At 42.1% G+C, this 22,083-nt stretch overlaps 1 protein-coding gene across 5 annotated transcripts in view; it reads right to left on the reverse strand.

Annotated features, from left to right (window-relative positions):
• The window catches only part of cblb (Cbl proto-oncogene B, E3 ubiquitin protein ligase), a 45,330-nt gene that overhangs the window by 17,760 nt on the left and 5,487 nt on the right, over positions 1 to 22,083 (reverse strand). For 4 of the 5 annotated variants that reach the window (XM_047330585.1, XM_047330584.1, XM_047330582.1 and 1 more), the window contains exons 4-6: positions 9,793 to 9,939; positions 6,024 to 6,180; positions 1,693 to 1,814 (exon numbers count right to left, since the gene is read on the reverse strand). In XM_047330585.1, coding sequence (XP_047186541.1) covers positions 1,693 to 1,814; positions 6,024 to 6,180; positions 9,793 to 9,939 — 426 coding nt within the window. Of the gene's footprint in view, positions 1 to 1,692; positions 1,815 to 6,023; positions 6,181 to 7,627; positions 7,705 to 7,848; positions 7,996 to 9,792; positions 9,940 to 22,083 lie in introns of those variants that run through there. The other variant, XM_047330586.1, reaches the window with a different exon arrangement.

The raw sequence follows: 22,083 nt of genomic DNA on the forward strand, positions 1-22,083 counted from the left end.
GATTAGAGCGGGTTCATTACAGGTATTTCTCTCACCGCTCTGCAGGGAAAAGGTTGCACACATTTATGTGCACCAGAATTGATCGATTTAAGTAATGAATCAGAATCTGACGACAGTTATGTTGTTTGCATGGTCAAACCTGACCAAACCACACCTCACCCACAGACCCGATGGAACACATCACCTACATGTTTACCTGATCAAGGTAAAAATAAACAAAATGTATTGTACAGGAGAGTCAAAATCCATGCATTTGTATGTGGATAGGTGTTTGCAATTGCAATTGGGTTTAATAAGAAATAATAAGTGTACCTCACTCAGTTTTTATCAACATGTTCTAAACACTCGGTTTAAACAAGTTACCTGTAATCTGGGGTTGAAAAGGCTTCTTTACTTGGTATGCTCGAGTTGGATTCACTTAGAAAAGTGCCTTTTTCAGTGGAACTAAGTACATTTAGTCTCATGCTAAAGTAGTCTATAGTTCATTACATTGCATATCATATCATTACAGCTCAAAGGGGCAGTAACCGATTCTAAGGCAAAAACATGTTTTGTAAAAATCAGCGAATATTTCCTCACAGTTCGTAAGCTGTCGGTTCTGTGTGTGCGCAGAAAAAATATCTGGGTTTTCTGGTTCTGTAAATCGAAAGCAAATCAAATAGCTCACTGAGCTAGGACCCGGGTTTGCTGCCCGGCCAGAGCAGGAAAACTCATTCGATTTTGCAGTAATTGGGAGTGGGAGACACACCGATGAGCGTCTGCAGTTAGCAACACAACTTAAAAAAATAAAAATATACAAAACTAGAAAACTGTTATGGTTCATGCACCAACACCAGGTGTATCCTATTTTCTACATGGGTTCCTGAGCTCTCGACCTCATCAACAAACATCTTTGTGCATTTGGAAAAGCGCTAAATAAATATGATGTATTATTTATTATTATTATCAACATGATCAATAATTTCTTCAAACACTTGTTGCACAAAATCTGATGTACATTTGTTTTTGTTTCTAAAATGAACATTGTTGTGATTAATAAATTGGCATGAAAGCCAAATTAATCAATCAGTGTGCAGTTTCTATAATCCACCTTTAGGGGGGTCCATTACAAGTTCATATGTGTTTAACTTTGACATACGTTGTTCCATCTCCATCCACAAAAACAATAATAATCAGATAACCAACAAAAGTAGGAGTGTGTGTGTGTGTGTGCGTGTGTGTTTGTGTTTTTCTGGCTGTGAGGTATGAGGGTCGAGTTATGCTCGAAAAGAAAGACTTAAAATTCCGACGTGTTTCAACCACATTTGAAGTGTGTTTTGCTATTCTAAAGGGACACACTGGAAGATTGAGTACAAATCAGCCATCAGACAGGTGGGAGATAGGATATGGTTTGCACATTTTCGGACGGTATGTTGTGGTGTTGCAATTTTGTTGTTCACATCGACGGCGACTGAAACAGCTGTGTGAAGAATAAAAAAAAGAGATCTCAAGAGGCTCAAATTGATCTAACTTTCCAGCTCAACAGAGTGGGCCAGTCAATCATGGCAGCGAGTGTGAATGTCTGTCGGTTTGGTAAAGTAACGTGATGGGCACAGCTCAGGTGCACTGACGCTCCATCATTGTTCAGCATGAACGCCGCTTGGGTTGAAATTGATTTCTTGTTGGGTTTAACTTACAACACAGTTATCATACCTTCCAGGCTTGTTGATGTACTTGTGCAATCTGGCTTTGACTTCATCATAGGTCAGGAAGGCCATGTAGCCGGGGTGTGTCACTGCCAGGAAGTTCCAGTTCCTCAGAATTGATCCCCACGGCTGAAAAAAAGACCACCCAGTGTTACCTTATATAAACATTGCACAATTATTTTTCATGTGCTCGACAACGAATCATCCCTGGGTTGACTTGGCTCAATCACAATTCTCTGGGTGCCGACATGTAGGAAAAGAACAGACCGAGGGAGAGAGAGAATGCTCCGGCCCGCTCCACAACCAGGAGTGTGGGAAGCGGCTCATGCACTGCGGCTCGTCGTGTTTAGCTCTGTTTACAGCTCGTTTGAGGTTGTCTGAAGGACAAGAGTTTCACAGATGGAAAAAGAACACGTTATGCCGAGGGGTGGAGTCTGTTTACCTGACTGTTCAGCACGAGGAAATGTACCAAATGCTTTGTCATAAAATAAGAACTTCTTCGTGTAACATGCAAATACAAGATACTCGACTATACAAGCCAAGAGAAAAATAACTAGTATTTAGCATTTGCGTCTTGTGATTAAATTGAATTCATTTAATAATTTTTTTCCCCTTCCTGTACAACAACCACACATACTACATAAAAACAACACTATGTAACGTTTGCTACGCAACAGCATCCTCCGCAGCCACAAGTTGTTATTAATTCTGTTGCGCTCGAATGGTTAGGTGGTTTTTCTATGAACATCTGGAGGATGGGCTGGAGCACACGCTTCTCAGGGTAGATTGTACGCGCCTACCCAAGTTATGTGGTGCAAGAACAGGCACTCAGGGCGTAAACGAAAGTGGCACCATTCTCCCCATCATACGTCAGTGTGGCATCAAATTTATTTTGAAGTTTATTTTATTTTTTAAGGTAAAAGGTTGGCTTGGTCTTGGCATAGTTTTGCTTTCATTCTGAATCCAGAACTTCAGCACAAATAAACCCCTTCAAAAAAAAGAACATTGACAGGGGGATTACTTACTAGCCTGGGACCCAGACGAATTCCGGGAGATCATTTAAAATTAGCCCTGCTAGAATACGGTCTGGATCTCCTTCATTGGGAAGTGATTTCCCCAAGCAGAAATCTTGCCGGTCCAATCACAACAGATGATCTGATAATGGGCGGGGTTTATACCGTGATGCGGACGGAAGCGACTGATGTAAACAACCAAGGCTGCTGCTGATGAACGAGCCTTTGACCCGATATCTTCAAATTTCTCCCACAGAAACGGCAACACTGGTTCACAGACATTGTGGAATCATCATCACAGGCATCTCCTCCCTGCTCTAGTCTGTCGGTATTTTCGCGTCACTGAACAAACGTCACATGATTCATCTGCGTCCGTTGGTAACGCCTTTCGGAAATCGAAAATGAACTGAGAGGTCCGAGACTTATATGTATTTCAGAGATAATAATGTGCTGCCATAACTGTACAGTTGGTTTGGCAGAAGAAAGAATGGCATTTGGGCTGTAAAGGCAATAGAGCAAGCCCTATCCACTCTGTGTGTTTGTTGATTCGAGCAGTGCACTGGATAGTGGCCCAGCCCAAAGAGGCAGGAGACTGCCTAATGGAAAAATACACTTAGCTACCGAGTGAGAAACAGCCTGGAAAGCAAGTAAAACAGAGTTCTATTCTTTCTGCTCACCATCGGTCCCATCACAAATGTACATTTTCATGTTGGCAACAGCAGGACCATTTTCTAATCTTCCACAGTCACCTAAAGCTGAAGTATTACTGTATAAGTCCTGCCCCGTCCTGCACAAGTTCAGGCTCAGTTTGGCACATTTTCTGTCTTTGTTCACTGACCCTGCCCTGCCTCCCACCAGGATTCCCAACCAGTGAATCAACAGACCAGGGCCCTGAGGCTGACCACAGGGGACCACCTCAACTCCCATTCAGGTCACACCAGCCTGGAAGTGGCTATCCAGGTAGCAGCCAGTCACTGGCCACTCCTGCCTCCCGCTGTGTGCGACTGCAGATTGCTCCTTTAAATGTATTATACAAGCAACACACTGATGTGACACTGATCCCGACAAAAATCATTCTACAAGTATTCACGGTCTTATTTTTTCATTCTCAGAGGAAACATGCAAAGTACAAAGGTTGTGCCAAAGTAAAGTAAAGCCTCGCTCTGAGGCCTCACCGCCCACACACCATCTTGAAGCCACATGGGCCAGTAATCTGTCAACAGAAGGGAGCTAAAGCCACACATCCAGCACATCCACAAATCTCAAAGAAGAGCAAAAATAGAAGCAAAAACATCCAACGGGAGAAAAAAAATTGCTTTCTGGCATTTCATTTGCTCCTTTGCTGTTAATTTACTGTATCAATGAGGTTTCTGATCCTGCATGTGTCAGCCTATTGCAGTCCCCGCATATTCAGATGTGAAGCTATTACTTCAGGCTCAATCGTTTTGGTCAACACACACACACACTCACACACATATATGTATATATATATATATATATATATATATATATATATATATATACCAAAATAAACAGCACATAAGAAGAAGGTCATGAAACTAAAACAGTGTCACAAAAAGCCACCTTGATTGTGACTCAAGTTTCGGCAGTGGGCTAAAGGCTATGATACCATCTATAGTTCAAAGAAGCCGTTAAACTTCCATATGAATTAGAATGGTTTATTACATTTTATTAAATGGGTAGTTCAAATCAAGCGATCTGATTGGTTCATTGCTGTGGTAAAATGACAGTGTACAACGTCGGGTCCGTATCACTCCGCGACTGAGGACGTAATGACGTGAGTAGCGATGGAGTGAAGTTTTGGCATGGGCTATGGCCCACAGTAGCCTGCGAACTTAAATTGCTGGCAAACCCAGCTACCATCTCGTAGCCTTTTTTCTGAGGAATGCTACAGTGAGTTGCATGGCAACCTAAGTGCACTGTGCAGGCAGCCAGGAGGGACTACTTTTTGGTCTTAGTTAAAAAAATTATTTTTTGACGAAATTAACAATTCAAATCGTAGTGGGTCTATAACTTTCATTTCGCCATACTTGTAACCGTTTTATAAAAGAAATGGCTCATGACAGGCTATGGTATACACTCATTATATCACAATTAAGGGGCATTGGCTATTGCTTAATTAAGGTGATACATAGGCAACACCTCAGCAAGAGTAAACTAAGAGAGACCTGCTCCTGCTGCAACCAAGATGAAGCCACTCGGTCACGGCTGGAGTCGTCCAACTCTGCCACCTTTGAAAAATATTCGAATCTATAACAGAAAAAAGTTTTTGGAGAAGCCCCTATACTGTAGAATTTGCATAGATGCGCAGTTTGATTTCAGCACGAAGTTTAGTGAAATGCCATCTCATTACATTACATTCATTTTCTCTATTCTCTGATGGCAAGTCTGGAAACCTTTCCTCTCAAATCTGTATCAAAGCAAGGCTTGTGTATTACTTATCACTATAGACATCTATATCATATGTTCCGGAGTGAGTAAATGACACGACAATGAAGTACAATAAAAAGACTTAAAAATACAGTGAGCCCAGGCTTTTTCTTTGACATTAGACCCTTAAAACTCTGTCCTTTGGACGGCTTATTTAGTGCTCTATCTAAATATAACACATAGAGGCAAGCTGATGTATGACAGTGCTTTATGATAAGTCATCTGTGACATAACATTTGATGGTTGGAGCGGCTGGCAAACGACTGCAAGTTTGTTAACACATGTTCACTTTTCAAGAATCCTTTTGTTGTCCTGTTTTAAGTTTCATTTTTTTCTTCCTCTAAGTTCCCAGAATGAGATAACTTGTTTCCTGTTTCAAATGCCACAGCTTATGTTGCTGTCATTAATTGCCATAATCTGACTGAATCTATGGAAGCGAATCTGTCACTGGCACTGAATTGTTTTGCATCGAAAATATGTATCCGGATAGTTTGCCTCTGAATTCAACACTTCAACTTTAAATTATTTTCACTTGTGTTGTTCAATGTTCAAGTTATAAAATTCATATCATATAAATTTGAGTAGCTCAAATTCCACAGGCCAAATTCAGATTCCAAAAATCAGTGTAAAAAAAAAACATCCGGGACACCAAGGATAAGCAATCCATTCTGTGTGAGCTCAAACTAATTTTAAATTTGTGAACATTGAAAAACACGAGTGAAAAACACAAATTTAATTCAGAGGTTAAAAAAATGCTGAAAAATTCAGGAGCAGTTCAAAGCCTGTTGCAGCCTGTTGTATGGAACTAACATTGTGAATGTGTGAAACTGATTTGAAGTCACAGGTTTAAAACTTGGTTTTGTTTTTGACCCACCTGGAAGAGGCGTGTGAAGATGTCGAACTCAAACACAGAAATGTAGTCGTTGCAAGTGAGGTCTATGGTGGATTTGAGGGCCATGGCCTCCAGGCCCGAACTGATGGGGTGCAGTTCGTGAAGGCACTGTCGGAAGACTTTCCATGGCACTATCGTCCTGCAAGAGAGAAACAAGCCCAATCATAAAACCACAGTTACAAGATACAACTAGTTTTTCATCCATCCATTCATTCATTAGCTATATATCCTTTTGAGAGTCGTGGAGGTTTACACCCTGGACGATTGGCGGCATATCACTGGGCTACTTCTGCATTGTTTTATCTTGATAGACTTTATTGTCATTCCACATAGACCAGACAAGTGCACATAAGAGTGACATTTCATCGCATCCATATATATATATCAAAATGTAGATTTTAGAACGCAACAGATTCATGAGAGAGTTACATGAGAAAAATTCACAGTTAGTGTGTGAAGATTCATAGATAAGACCCTCCATAATGCTGGAGTCACTATGAAAGGAGATCAGTGAATTTGTTGCGTTCAGTATAAACTTATTTGCAACCTTTAAAATACACAGATACAGTATCCTCATACGTTTATAATGATGTTTCCAACAAAATGTATTTGCTGTTGCAGTTTAGAAACATGAAGACATGACTTGACAGACAGGGCAGGTCTTTACCATTTTATTTTAGAAATGTTCTTGTGTAGCTGCTTATAACCCATGTTTTAAAACAAAACCTGACTGCTCTATAGATACTGTATTTCCTGAATCTCCTGAATATCTGGATGAAAAAAACATTTTGTGAAAAAGGACTTTTAACTTGTTTTACAGGTTATTTATGTTTCCAAATTAAAAGATAGTATCTTGAAATTGAATGTAAAAACAGCTTTACTATCATTACTACTAGGGCTGCAACTAACGATTATTTTCATTATCGATTAATCTGTCGCCTGTTTTCTCGATTAATAGATTAGTTGTTTGGTCCATAAAATGTCTTAATATGGTGAAAAATGTCGATAGTGTTTCCCAAACATTATTAATAATGTTATCATTACATCTATTAGTGTCACAGTTATCATTATCATTAAAACCACCAGACAGTGATTAAATCCCTCTCTCCTCAAGCGGTTGAGACAGACGCCCCCTGAGTCTAGTTGTGTTAGAAATGTTTTTGAGGTTTGTTTTCTTTCCACCATCAACGAATTATTTGCTTATCATGGGAACTGTTGGGTTTCTCTATAATATTGTAATTTATTCTCTTAAGTGACTTGAATCGGTTGGGATTTGATTTGATAAAAATGGAAATGGACAGCAGGAGTATGCCACTGGGCCAGACTTACTCAATAGGAAGAGACAAAATGAGACAAAGGATGGTGAAATCTCAACAGCTTCGAGCTACCAGCTGGAACAGCAGGGGAGGGAGACAGTGGTGAGAGAGAACAGCACAGCTGAATGCTTCATGACCTCAGAGTTTAGCAGAATGCCTTTTGATAGTAATCAAGGCAGTAAAAAAAAAAAGAAGGAAAAAAAAGCCAGTGCTGATGGGAACATTGCTTTCTGGTTCAACGCATGACTGCCCACTTGAATATTCACTTGCCTGTATACATTAGTACCCGCTGCTGCGTCTGACATGGCCTTACTGGAACACACACAGTCCTTCAATCATATGATCCACTATTGTGCAGGAAAAAGTACCATATGTCAGCTGTACGGCAAGAGGAAGCTGGTTATTAAGATACCACACACTGGTAGACAACACACAGAATTCAGTGATCTAAAGGCATCATTTGGCACAGGAAATGTAATTAGCTCAATTACTGAATCTGGCTGCGCCGGTCCTGTGACATCTGTGACTGAGTGAAGCAGCGTGGCCTCGGCTGGTTGGTGATTTATGATGAGGGACACTCTTTTCACTGAGCTCCTCTGTCAAGTTCACGCAGGGTACAGGACTCCTGTCAAGCACAAATCTCCATCACCACGGGAAGCTATGGATTGTATCAATCATTGATTGACAACTGAATATTGATAATTCTTTGGAGGGCAGCATGTGCAAGCTAAAGCAACATACTGCCTCAAGTGGGACCACTCAGAGTGCTTTTACAGTACAGCAGGCACAGTCGTCAGAGGCAATTGAGTCTTAAGTGACATGGGTGAGCGGGGATCGAACCACCAACGTTCCAGTTTGTTACCTCCTGAGGCACAGCCACCCTAAATGCACCCTTTTTTAATTCTATAACAGCATGAAATGATGATTTTAACCTATGGCCACTTCATAATGTGTTTAAATTTGCTAATTGAATCTTTCCCCGGACACCCATCAGTGGTTAGTTGTGCATCCTGTAAACTGAAACAATGATGTTCAATAAGACAGTGTAAATAGAAAAATGTGCTCTGACACCTACTTGTATTTCTTCAGTCATACAGACACACATACACACGCACTTACAGGGTTACTTGGAGAGGATCTGTGTCTGAAACCCGCAACCTCACTTCCGGGGTCCCTCAGGGCTCTGTTCTGTGCCCCATCCTCTTCTCTCTGTACACCAGGTCATTAGGCTCTGTCATTCACTCACACAGCTTTTACTAAACATAGCTATGCAGATGTCACCTAACTCATGTGGTCCTTTCCACAATCTGAAACCAAGGTGGCAGCACGAATCTCTACATGTCTGGCTGACATTTTTCAGAGGATGTCGACACACCACCTGAAGCTCAATGTGGACAAGACCGAGATGCTTCTCCTCCCAGGAAAGGCGTCTCCCACAGACGACCTCTCCATCACCATTGAGAACTCTGTGTTGACCCCTACTCAAACTGCAAGGAACCTGGGTGTGACACTGGCCGACCAGCTGTCCTTCACTGCCAACAACGCAGTGACGACCCGCTCCTGCAGATTCATCCTCCACAACATCAGGAGGATACGTCCGTTCCTCCCCGAGAAGGCGACGTAGGTATTGGTGAAGGCTCTTGTCATCTCACACCTGGACTACCTCAACTCCCTCCTAGCTGGTCTGCCGACATGTGCAACCTCTGAAGCTCATCCAGAATGCAGCGGCCTGGTTGGTCTTCAACCTACCAAACTTCTTCCACACTTCACCGTTCCTGGGCACAAATGTTTATGTGCTTTATTGATTCTTGCACTTTTGGGAAATATCTTCATGGTCGAATCCACTTATTGAAAATCACTTTGGACAGACGCGTCTACTAAATGAATGTAATGTTATGTAGCACAAATGTGACACAATGCTTCCCTGACCACCTCTTGGTTTAGTCGATCAGATGACAAGCCATTCTCAAGGTGTTTTGGGTGCATTTACACATCCATTTTTCCACCTTTTTTTTACTATTAATCATCAATGAATCTAGAATGATAATGAAAGGCCTATTAGAATTTATAGGACAATAATATCCATTTTCTATTAATTGTGTTCTGAGTAGTCATTCATGTTGTTTTATTTTCCTTGGTTACCTTCAGGTAATGATATCTTACCAGTTAAATTATTAAATTTGAATCTTTGTCAGCAGCATGTTTTCTTTATCCATAGAAAAATGGCACCCTTTGACCTCTCGTAGTCTCCTAGTGTGTGTGTGTGTGTGTGTGTGTGTGTGTGTGTGTGTGAGTGTGTGTGTGTGTGTGTGTGTGCGCGTATGTGTTGAGCTGTTTTCAGACATGAACTCTGAATAGTGTCTGCAAAATTAAGTCAACATTCGGTCTCTCCATCTCCAACTCTGTGCTGCATACCAAGATTAGGTAAAACTTACTTTTCTCCAAAAAATCTCCTCCAAAAGTCAGCGGCATCGGCCTTGGTGATCCTGAAAGTGTCCCCCTGGAACTGTCCTCCAGGGAAGATGGCTTTGATTTCAGCCAGCATGTGACTGAAGATCAGAGACAGCTTGGTCAGGTTCCTCCTGCAGAGAAGAGGCCAAAACAGAGAGAAAACAGTTGGTGCACCATTTTGGCATCAAATGCTTGGCAGACACCACATGGAAATGATTTGACCTTCAGAATTTCATAGTATAATTGCAAGTTTTGTTGACTTCAGATTTGGAAACAATTCTTTTTGAGGCGCTCAAGTCAATATACAGTACTTCAAGGAACAGAGATGATTTATTCTGGTATTTAATGAAGCAAATCTAAAGAAACACATACATCCTACAATGTTAGAATTCATCATTTCTTAAATAAAATAATTAATGAAACATTTTTAGAAGTCGATTGCAGGATATATGTGGTACACTGCATTTAGACATGTGCCTTTCTTGTCATGATTCTGCCCCCAGGAACTTTAGTTGTAGTGTCACTCCATTTCTTGTGCCGCATTAAGCGCTTAGTGTTTTTTTTGCCTTGGTTAAGTTATCCTTGTTATCCCATGTTTGTGTTTTCTTGAGAAAGTCCCTTTCCTTGTGTTGCTTCACTTCCGTTCCTTTGTCTTGTTTCTCTTCACTTTACTTTGCCTGTGTCTCCTGCCCCTGTGATTGTCTGCACCTGTTCCTAATGTGTGTCACCTGTGTTAAATTGGCCCCGCCCACCTTGTGTCTATTAAGTCTCTGTGCTTCCCTTTGTCTTTGTTGGTTCGTCTGTTGATTTTCCCCGCAGTCTGTTAGACTCTGTCCGAAATCATCCCCTAACTACTATATAGTGCACTATATAGTGCCTTCGCCATTTTGTAGTGGTGTCCGAATTCTTAGTGAAATTTCATTTACCCTATATAGTGCACTGATTGTATCCCAGAATGCATCGTGAAAAGTAGTGGACAAACGATGGTCACTAACCGAGCAATATATACCATGATGCATTGCGCTCACCGCACCAATAAATGGCGGAGGGAAGAGACAAGACGGCGGCGTTGCAGCGCGAGCGCCAGCGCGTCTCGCAGCAGCAACACGTCTCGGCATTCTCTCTCGTCTTGCTCTATTTCGCTTCATCTTTGTCAAAAACCATTGAAAAATGGTGAAAATACACACGGACAAGTTAATATTCGCGGGCATTTCATCGAGACAAGCTAGAGTGGTTTTGTAGTTTGTTTTTATGTTTTGTTTAACAGGAAGGAGAAAGGGTGATGATTTTTCTCCCCGTAGAGACGGATGGCCACCCACAACTGAGTCCGGTTCTGCCAGAGGTTTCTTCCTGTTAAAAGGGATTTTTTTCACTCCACAGTCGCCAAATCGCCAAGTGCTTGTTCATTTTGGGATTTTTTTGTTGGGTTTTCTCTGTAATATTGCAATATTGACCTTACTACTGAGTACCTTGAGACAATGTATGTTGAGATTTGGCGCTATACAAATTAAATTGAATTGAACTGAATTAGGGTTAGGGTGACGTGGCAGAGAATCCGACGCAAATCCATTTAAATACACAAACTTGACGGACTTGCCAGGTCCACCACTGACCTAAAGCGGCCATGTACATACTGTACCTACAGCTAGATGTCTGTGGTCTTTAAAACGACCACATACATCATAATACGCTGCTGCAAAAACAAAACTATATGGTCGTTTTTCAGTCTCGAAAACTCATGTGCATCACAAATTCAACTGTCATTATACAAGTGTCAGCAACAACTTAAGAGTCTTGTCTCTGTTCAAAGAATAGAAAGAGTCCTCAAACACTGACTGAGCATTACAGAAATTATTCTTTATATACTGTCAAGGTGGCATTCCCTTTTTTAACCATGGCTAAACAAAAACAATGACTGCTGCGTTTGCACTGCTGGAGTGGGATCTGTGAGGAAGTACAGCCATTGAGGAACATTAAACTGGCAGAGAAAGAGCCTTTATCTCATAATTCACTTCTCACTATTTGGGGATTTCCATTCCATTTCCAGTCCCTCTATACAATTTACAAATGTGAATTTGCATTTAAATTGCATGAACAACACAGCGTCGAGCAGTGCCACGGAGAGAGAAATAATTAAAGACTTGGATTCTCAGAACACTTAAATCTTTTTCACAGAAGTCAGACTTTGATGAGGTATTAGGGAGAGAGTTGTGAGATTAGTGCTGAAATGGCTCAAATATGGACAGCGAAGTTTAGGGCTTACAGCCGGGCAGTCTCAAATTTGCAGTATTCCTAAATCCTGAAGGAAGTTGCTTATTCTTTGTGGAGTGCTGGTGATTCTCCTCTCCCTCTCCTCATCTCTGGATGGGGATTTGTCTCCAGGTCCCTATGAGATAAGACTTTGGGCTCATAAACATTACAGGGCAACGCACGCACGCACGCACGCACGCACGCACGCACGCACGCACGCACGCACGCGCGCACGCACACACACACACACACACACACACACACACACACACACACACACACACACACACACACACACACACACACACACACACACACACACACACACACACACACACCTTGACTTTGCCCAAGGTGTGAGTGTGTGGGCCAAAAAAAGCACAATGGCTGTGGGATGCTGATAACATGCTTTGCTGTGTGTGTGTGTGTGTGTGTGTGTGTGTGTGTGTGTGTGTGTGTGTGTGTGTGTGTGTGTGTGTGTGTGTGTGCGTGTGTTGCCCTGTAATGTTTATGAGCCCAAAGTCTTATCTCATAGGGACCTGGAGACAAATCCCCACCCAGAGATGAGGAGAGGGAGAGGAGAATCACCAGCACTCCACAAAGAATAAGCAACTTCCTTCAGGATTTAGGAATACTGCAAATTTGCAGTGAGAGACAGAGAGAGAGAGAGTGAGAGCACATCATCAAACATTAAATTCCACCTTCAAACCTGTACAACAGACCAGGTTTTTTTTAATCACATCTTATGTGAGTCAGGAGGGGTTGTGGCTCAGGAGGAGTTAGTGAGGGTTCTCCACTAACCAGAAGGTCGGTGGTTCAATCCTCCAGCCTGCATGGCCAAGTACCTGGGGCAAGACATCCATCCATCCATTATCTATACAGCTTTATCCATTAAGGGTCACGGCGGGGCTGGAGCCAAACCCAGCTGAAATTGGGATTCGCCAGCTTATCACAGGGCCAACGTAGACATACAAACAACCATTCACTCTCACATTCAAATATGTGGAATATTAACCTAACCCCATTCTGCATGTCTTTGGACTGTGGGAAGAAGCTGGAGAACCCAGAGAGAACCCACGCATACACAGGGAGAACATGTAAACTCCACACAGAAAGACCCTGGTTGGTCTGAACCGGGATGCAAACCCAGAAACGTCTTGCTGTGAGGCGACAGCGCTAACTGCTAAACCACCGTGCAGCCCTGGGCAAGACACCGCCCCCTAGATGGCCCCTGATGGCTGTACCGGCAGCGTGTGAATGATGTGGGATAGAAAAAGCGATGCGTATAGAAGTCCTGTATGAATGAGTGAGTGAGTGATTTGAATGATTGTAAAGCCCTTTGGGTGGTCGATAAGACTTGTAAAGTGCTGTATGTTTTGTCTATTTACTGGTGTTACAGAACAACCATTACACAGACTTAAACATTATAGACACTTTACATCAAACTGTAACTTTGTCATACATATAAATGTAAAGCATACTGTGGTACAAGCTAGATCCTGCTGAATTAATGAAATGATCATTTTAAAACAATTCTTCTGGGATGTCTTCTTAGCAGAATACAAAACAAAAGCAGCTTCTTATAAAAAAATGTGCATTATTGTAGTAGTTATGAACAAATACGAAACAAGTAAGAAACATCTTTTTTTTTAATGGAACTCACTGTATTTTTACTAAAGTGTCAAGTTTTTTCAGAAGAAAGATGAGAATGTCTACATCATCTGTACACAGCATAGATCTGCTCGATGTGACAATGTCACCTTCAGTGGAAAATACCCTCATACATACAGACGATCAAGTAACAACTTTACTGTGTAATGTAATGTGCCGTTACAGTCAGGTAGCTTTGTGTAGCCCTTGACGTGCAGCCGCCTGCGGACAGTTGGCTCTTTGTCTGGGCTTCTGTTTTATTATACAAAGCAAGAATCCGCGGGTATAAATATACCAATCGCTGTGTAATTTGCATATCATGAATATTCATAGTCTCAGAATTCCTCAATGAGGGCGAGAGAGTGGATGGTTTCCAGGCCAATTTCAGAGGGGGGTTTTTTTTTAATTTTTAAAAATGTTGAACAAAATATTACGCATTGTAGATTATTTTTATATACTTTAAAACATGTATGGAGGGGTCTTTAATAAATTCATGGAGTAAGGTGCAGTCTGAAGTGAGTTTTCAGTCTGCGACGAAAGCATTGAAAGGATTTTGCTGTCCTGATGTCAATGGGGAACAAAGTGATACTACAACCACTTGTATTAATGTTTGAGAAAAATGCATCCGCAGGATTTCCGACTGTATTCTGGCACCCCTCAGTGCAAAAAGGGCCTCATGAGCAGTAAAATCAGAATGCACTTATTCTCCAGATAAACCCGTCTTTAGTATACACCAGCCTGCTGACTCATGCTGAATGAGCGGAAATGCAGCACAGTACTCTGTATAGTTCTCTGTTTAATACATCTAGATGGCAGGAATGATTTATCTGTCATTGCAATGTGTTCTTCCACTAGCAAACTTGGATCAATCTCAGTGCCGTTCGGGTCAAATTATTTACAACATACTTTCTGTTCTTGAGCATTCATGCACGGTTAGCATGTTGTGCGATTCAAACCGTCAATCAATGCCTGTGACTGCAAGGAGCTATTTAGAAAATAGTCAGCATACACCAGATGCATTTCTCCCTATCTTAGACTGATCGAGATCAAATGATCTGTTTACTTCACTCGCAGAGTAGTGACTGGAATAAAGCGAAGAGGGGAACAAAAGGTTAAAGTGGAATAGGTGGGAATCACTCTTCGGTGCATTGGCGGTGGCATACACACTCCAGTCTGATTGTATGTGTGTGTTTGTGTATGCCTACACCAACAAAGCCAAGCCCGTCTCAGTAATTTCATGCTCTTCCAGTCACCATTAGGCCTCTAATCAACCGAGGACCAGCCGAAAAACTCTCCATTTTGATGCAAGGGGAAAGGGCTGCAGATGTTCACACAATGGCTCTGACTAGAACTCAATTTCCAGCCTCTTTATGGAGAAGAGCTTGGCTCCGAAACACTGAAACAAAGAGACAAGCAGTATGCATTTTGAGCTGAATGGTGCATTTGCAGTAATTTTTTGGTGTACAATTTTTCTCTTTGCTGTGACATAAGAACACACTGTGACATGCATTTTTCAGCCATGTCACTATGAGCGCAGGACGGGTTGAATGTTCAAGCTACAGTGTGTAATATTTAGAAGAACATATTGACAGAAATCAAATATATTGTCCATAAATGTATAATCGCCTGCAACAAAGAAACTGATGTTTTTTCGTCAACTTTGAATGAGTAAAATATAGTTACATTCGGGGGATCCTTATAAGTCGTTCCACAGCAACTGAGGAGGTCGGAAAAAATCACCACCCCGACTTCCGGGTCCGAGTTCCGACGTATAATGAAGAAGCATTCAATACGGTTGCAGAAAACTGTCCAGAATACGTCGCATTCGTGTTGAATGTCCAGCGCTGCCGGAAACCGGAAATGGAATTAGCGGTGCGCCACCGTAAAGTGTCCCCTGTCGGGTGCTCAGTTGGTCGCGGATTGCAACTTTACCACCAGATGCCGCCAGAAAAGTACAAAAATTACCCACAGGGGCTTTAAGTCTTCTGCAGAAACATTTCAGTAGGTTTAATTAGTTAGCCCTCCTCGTGTTTCTTTGCCATGCCCTGTGTCATTTCACTGGTGCCCCAGGAAAGAGAGCCCATTCATTAGGGCTAATGTACTCAGAGAGTGTGGAGCAGGGTGGCCGCAAAATGCTGGCTGACTAACACATTATGTTAGCGATAATCCTTTGATAGCTTGGTGGTGTGTACTGTACATATACAGTATATATCTCAAAAAAAGATATTACGAAATCCAGATGCAACAGCTTCCCACCTAAATGTTTAGTCAAAAAAAAAAGCCACATTTCAGCTTTAAAATCTAGTGAAATCCCACAGTGAAAGACATTTCTACAACAAAGACACAAACGTACTTACACCGACCAACACAGAGTCATATACTGTTGTTGTGGTGACACCTGCTCTTGTGCTGTTCAACCGCTCACCATCTCTATTCCTACTGGTTTCCTGTCACCTGAACGACATCACTGTCAGAGACTGTTACTCTATAGTTAACAGCGACACTGTGCATTTCCTTCTCAAACATAACATAAAAGAGATGAATATATGAATATGGCACTGTCATGACTTACATTGGTCCCATTTTGAGAACAAATTATCAGTGTCAGTGACATTAACTAATGGGAAGTCAAAGATTGTAACATCTCTCTCATGTGGGGGGACAAAGGGAGTCAAGGACATTGGGCCTCGTGCAAGAATCGTTCGTACGAACAGATTTGTTCTTAAATCGTGCGTCGTTTTTCATCACTTTGAAGCAATTATAAGTATTTGTATTTAATTAAATGAATATAAAAATTTATAAATTTCACCTCATTATGTTAACATTATTGTGTTTAATTATGCAATTCGAATTATAGTGTAAGTCTACATGTATTCATTTTCCCGTAAAACGTGCCAGGGGAGGGCACATCTTTGGCAGTTTGCATGCGTGTTGTGCAGGAGCGCAGGGAGTTTGGTGGCTATCTGTCAGTTGTTAGTTGTCGTCTTGAAAGCTTTTTTCAGATGATTTGTTTAAACTTTCCCTCAGAATCAGATTAGCTCATGAATCAACCCGCAGACGAGACAGGAGGGTTCATACAACAAGTGTAACATGCACAGCCCTGCATCGCCGGTTATGTTATGTATTGTTTCATCCAGAGCAGTGACAGAGACTCAGCATTAACACTCTTTCATTTCTGGGTCTGAAAACAGAACTTCGATCTCCGATCTCGTAAATTTCTTCTTTGTACTCTTTAATGACCTCTTCATGAATCAACTCTTTCTGAAATGGGGCAGAAAGCAAAACCTTATACGGTACTTTTGGAGTGTTGATTTGCTAATTTGCAAAACTCGTGCACGCTCACGCAAATATGCACAGGTGGCATGTATCCTAACATCTACACATTTTTCTGAAGATAGAAGGGTTTGATGAATCCGACGTGGCCTGTTTCGTATGGACTCACAGTACGAACAGATGCAGGAGAAATTTAGGATAAGAATACGAACATGTTCTTGCATGAGGCCCAATGTTTCTGGACACCGAAAGAGAAATGGAGGGGAGGCCGGATTTGAACCACCATTCACCCACCTGAAGTTCAGCTGCTGTATGGGACTGGAAATAACCATGTACTGTATATGAGGCCTGGAGCTGGTGGATGAGGGCTAGGGGGCAGAGGGGCAGGGGGTAAAAGGGCCCTTAATACAAGGTTTAGACATGAATACAAGCTTCATGCTTTGATCCAGGAAGGGCCTGTCTCGTTTTCCTACTTGTGTGTGTTTGGGTGTGTTTGTGCAGCTGACAGCAGAGACGCAGTAGTTGAGTGGCCATGAGGGACGGTAATGGTTTCATAAAGGGACTAGATGAGATGTCTATCCGATCCTCTACATGCTGCTGCCACGCCACGCTGGATGAAACAAAGGATGGGAGGAAGGAGATGAGTGAGGTGAGGGGGAGTGCTTGCAGGAGGTAAAAACACACTGCAGGTCAAAGCAGAGCGATGGGAGAGAAATGGGAGGAGACAGGCACTCAGTCGGCCGTCACTGATTTAATTGTTTCTAAGGATTGTTATGAGCATCAATTATTTAGGGCAAAAATGTGCCAGTGAAAAGAGCCACAGAACACTGTCCATTAGAGAAACGGATACAGAGGAGGGAAGATGAAGCTCTTAAAAGCAATTCATTTGACCCAAAGAACATCAGCCGAACATCAATCAAAGGTACTAAAAAGCCACAAACGTCAAGATTGGGACGAAAGTACAATACCAGAAGAGTTTACGTTCATGAACATATCCTTCCGTAGGCTGTCCTCCACGGTGACTCAGAATCACTGAATTCATAATGGATAGGTGAGGAGGAGGAAACACGTTTCTCTTCCCTCTCTCTGGAGATTGAGATATACGGTACAGTTGTTGCTAAAAAGGACTTTTTTGTATAATACAAACAAAAATTCTTTGAAAGCCCATGATTTTATGTGTAAAACACACACACTGTGGCTCAGGTGGAGGTCAGCTCTCAAATGTTCACCAGATCGTCGTGTATTGGAGGCATAAAACGACTCAAGACTGCCTCAGTAACTTTCCGACCTCTTTGTGGAAGAATAATTTATTTTTTCGTTGTTCACAACTAAGTTTCGCCTTCAGAGTCTTTTTGTCTGCATTGTGCGCCCAGTAAAAGAACGATCATTATATTGTGTATTTATATATGTGTGTGTGTATATATACGATTTTTCAGGCTTCAAGGTTTCAGTGAGAATTTTAAGTGAATGTTTGTAGCATTCAGCCCTACATTTAACCATAGACACCATCTCTGCCTAACCTTCATCAAGGTCTCTGGATGTAAACATGGTCACTTCATCCATTCAAAAATCACGGCCTCCAAACATAATCCAGCCAGCAGTTACATCTGCCACCACATTCACAATCTGGACAACCAATATTGCAATTATCGAAGACAAGGTTGAAGACTGCAGTGCAGAAAAATCCCAAAATGGGCTTTAAGATATTGTTTTATTTGATATATCAATATTGTTATTGGGAGAGAAGCCAAGTTATTTCTAAATTAGGTGTATTTTTAGCCGCACTGGATGCTATAATTTTGTTAATATTGAGTGTTCTGTTTGTGCTCCATACCATGAAACCAGGCTCTTGAGTCACATGGATAAATAAAGATTCAGAAACAGTGGCACCAAACAGTTGCAGAGAGCAGTAAGCAATGAGGAGATTTTTGAACTTTAAAATGTGGCACTCTGTATGAATAAGTTCTTCAAAACAAAACAATGTCATGGATCCCTGTCACAGGTGTTTATGTTGAAAGATGACTTTGGGCAAACCGATACTGAGTGGGTGAGTCCTTTATTAGGTTACAAAAGTTTGAGTAAATGTCATGAGAGAGTTTGTGAAATAAAGTTCATTGAGTCATGGAGAGAAAAATCCTCTGTGTCCATTCCATGTGTGTCAGCAGACTGAAACAAAACCTGAGTCAGAGGGCAAGTAGAGTGAGTAAGTCTAGCAATGACCAGTAACACACACACCTCCCCCGTGTTATCGGTTCCTGACTGAAGCGCTCTGGCTTCCTCCTCTGGTGCTCCACTTCCCCCCCAGATGGTTCTACTTTCTGGAGGTTTACTCATCTCAACTCAGTCTTAGGCCCTCGAACACCTTCCACTGGAATGTGTGACATCATTGCCTCAAAGCATGACGGCTCACTGTGACGTGCCGGCATGTGAGGACGTGCACAAGATCCTTCGACAGAACTGAGACCACAGTACATTCCACGTAAAAAATACTGTAATACGTGTAATATAATTCAATCAATAATTTGCCCGTGTTGTCTGCAAACTATCGGATGATACTGTATGCGAGAACTGGAAATTGGATTCACTGACAATTTGAGGTATTTCATTCAGAGAATATTTATACTGAATTAATGAGTATATATATGTATATATATATACATATATATATATAAAGACAGAAGGGGGGTCTAATTTCACACGTTCAGTGGTGCTGCACAGTGATCCTTTGTTGAGAAATGTGTGAAATCGGACACGATTATTCACCAGGAAACACTTCCTGCCCTTTCAGCTCAGTAATTCCACCACAACACTTGAGTCCATCTGACTGCAGCCTGTAATGGCAAAAGGAATCAATCTTTCAAAGGGCCTGTTCTCACCTGGCATTAACATCTGACCTGAGTGATCAGATCACAAGTGGAGAGCTCTCAGTACGTCTGGTCTCACCTGGCAGCAGAATTTGTGTCCACACGCGTCTTCAGTGACCACTCTGTATGTAAATCAACACGTACATACATCATTTGCGTTTGCAAAAGACCAATTGTGTTGTTGTTTTTAACTGGCGGGAGGCAGCAATGCCCCTCCCGTGCCTAGTCTGCCAGAAATAAGAAAAAGAAGATGAATTGGAAGTACCCTAGAAGTAGAAGAAGAAATAAAAACAATACAGACATTCCTTGGCGTGTTCCAGGCAAACCACATCACTGAAGATGTTAGACGCACTTGTAATTTATTTCTATGGGCTTTAACCCGTTCTCAGTGCTTTTAGATTGTGGACACATGCGGCTTAAACCACCTCCGAATGTGTCCTGAGAGTGTTTTCACCTGTACTTAGTGCTGTCAACTTGTGATCGTGGGTGAAAACAAGGTGATACAGAAGACATTCATTTATTGTAAAAGCCAGTGGAGGCCCACTACAAAGTTAATTCAAAAACACTGGATGTTGCTCATGACTGTGAACGATATGGTCTGCAGGCTGCCAAACACTGAGATTTACTGTGAACCTCAGCTCTGGAGCATTTGCGCTGTTGAATGCAGTATTGTGCAGAATGGTCAAATGTTTAGTTGCGACCAAACTCGCGCGAGCAAAGCGACACGAAAAACTCGCATCAAGACCGTTGTGAACGCACCATTACAAGGTCTGTGCTTCTAGAAACTTTCTACCATTCTGCAGTCTGTCACAACTCAGGACTTTACAAACATCTTTTTAATTTAGTATTAAAAACCAACTCTTCACTTTTCCGAATATCTTTGATCTCCTGAACTGTAAAGACTGGTCAGACCTCTGTTTATCTCAAAACAAACTCGTAAATGATTTCTAAATACGCTCTAATGAAAATTTCCAAATGGTTTGACGACTTTGATGAGATATTGTTCTGAGCAACAGGAACACAAAACCACAGATAATCTCACAGGGGCTAAACTTCTAATTATGAAGATTTAAAATCAAGTCTCCATTTAAAATCAGTTCCATCCGACGGCAATGCCTTCCTCCCCGACCACGTCAACAGGCTGTTCAAGGGACAGAACACCCGCAAAGCAGCCGGTTCAGATTCTGTCTCGCCATCCAGCCTGAAGCAGTGTGCTGATCAGATGTCACCAGTGTTCACCCACATCTTCAACACCTCACTGGAGATATGTCATGTACCAGCCTGCTTCAAAACCTTCACAGACTTCCTGTCGGACAGTAGGCAGCGTGTGAAGCTGGGGACTGTACTGTACCTCCAGTCACCAGTCCGTCAAACTCCTGAAGTTTCCGGACAACACTACCCTCACCGGGCTCATCCCTGGTGGGGAAGAGTCTGCCTACAGGTGGGAGATTGACCACCTGGTGACTTGGTGCAGTCAGAACATCCTGGAGCTTAACGCTCTACAGAAAGAACCCGGCCTCCCCCTCCCCCATCACCCTGTGTGACCCTGTGTCCTTCTGCTTCCTATAGGCACCATCATCTTCAAGGACCTCAACTGATGTTCAGCTCCCTCGCCAGAAAAGCACAGAGGATGTACTTCCTGTGTGCACTGCACTGTGGTGCTTCCACTGTCAGCAAATCACCATGTAGTTATTTGTTGGATTAAGATGTTATTTAATCTAATCTTTTAAGGCCCAAATACTGCTACAAGAGAGTCATCATCATCGTCATCAAAAAGCTTCAAAACTCTCAACATGTCACTGCACCGTGAGTCAGGGGTTATTAAGAATTCGATGGGGGCTTGTGAATAAATGGGCTGAGGGTGGAGGGGGGCGGTCAGAGTGTCTTTTTATCTGCAACACTGCATCCTGGCAAAAGGAGAAAACTCCTAATCCATCTGATTTAGAGACAATCACTTTAGGAAGCTTCTGAAAGCGTTCCTGTCAGGCCGGCAGTAAAACGCCCTGCGGTGCAAATCACTTCACATGTGCTTGGTGGCTGCTTCACAGAAGGGCATGGGAGAGTTTGCAGTGAGAAAGAATTATATCTGCTGAATTGACCATTAACTGCCAACATGCACGACAGATTGACCACAGTGCACCTCATACACTCACAGAAACTCCACCCCAGCACTCATCACTCATGAGTGATGCAGAGAGGAGGCGTTAAGTCCTTTCAAAAGTGAAATGTGCCAAAGAA

This window comes from Scophthalmus maximus, chromosome 2 (genome assembly GCF_022379125.1).
Source record: "Scophthalmus maximus strain ysfricsl-2021 chromosome 2, ASM2237912v1, whole genome shotgun sequence".
Classification (NCBI taxonomy): Eukaryota; Metazoa; Chordata; class Actinopteri; order Pleuronectiformes; family Scophthalmidae; genus Scophthalmus; species Scophthalmus maximus.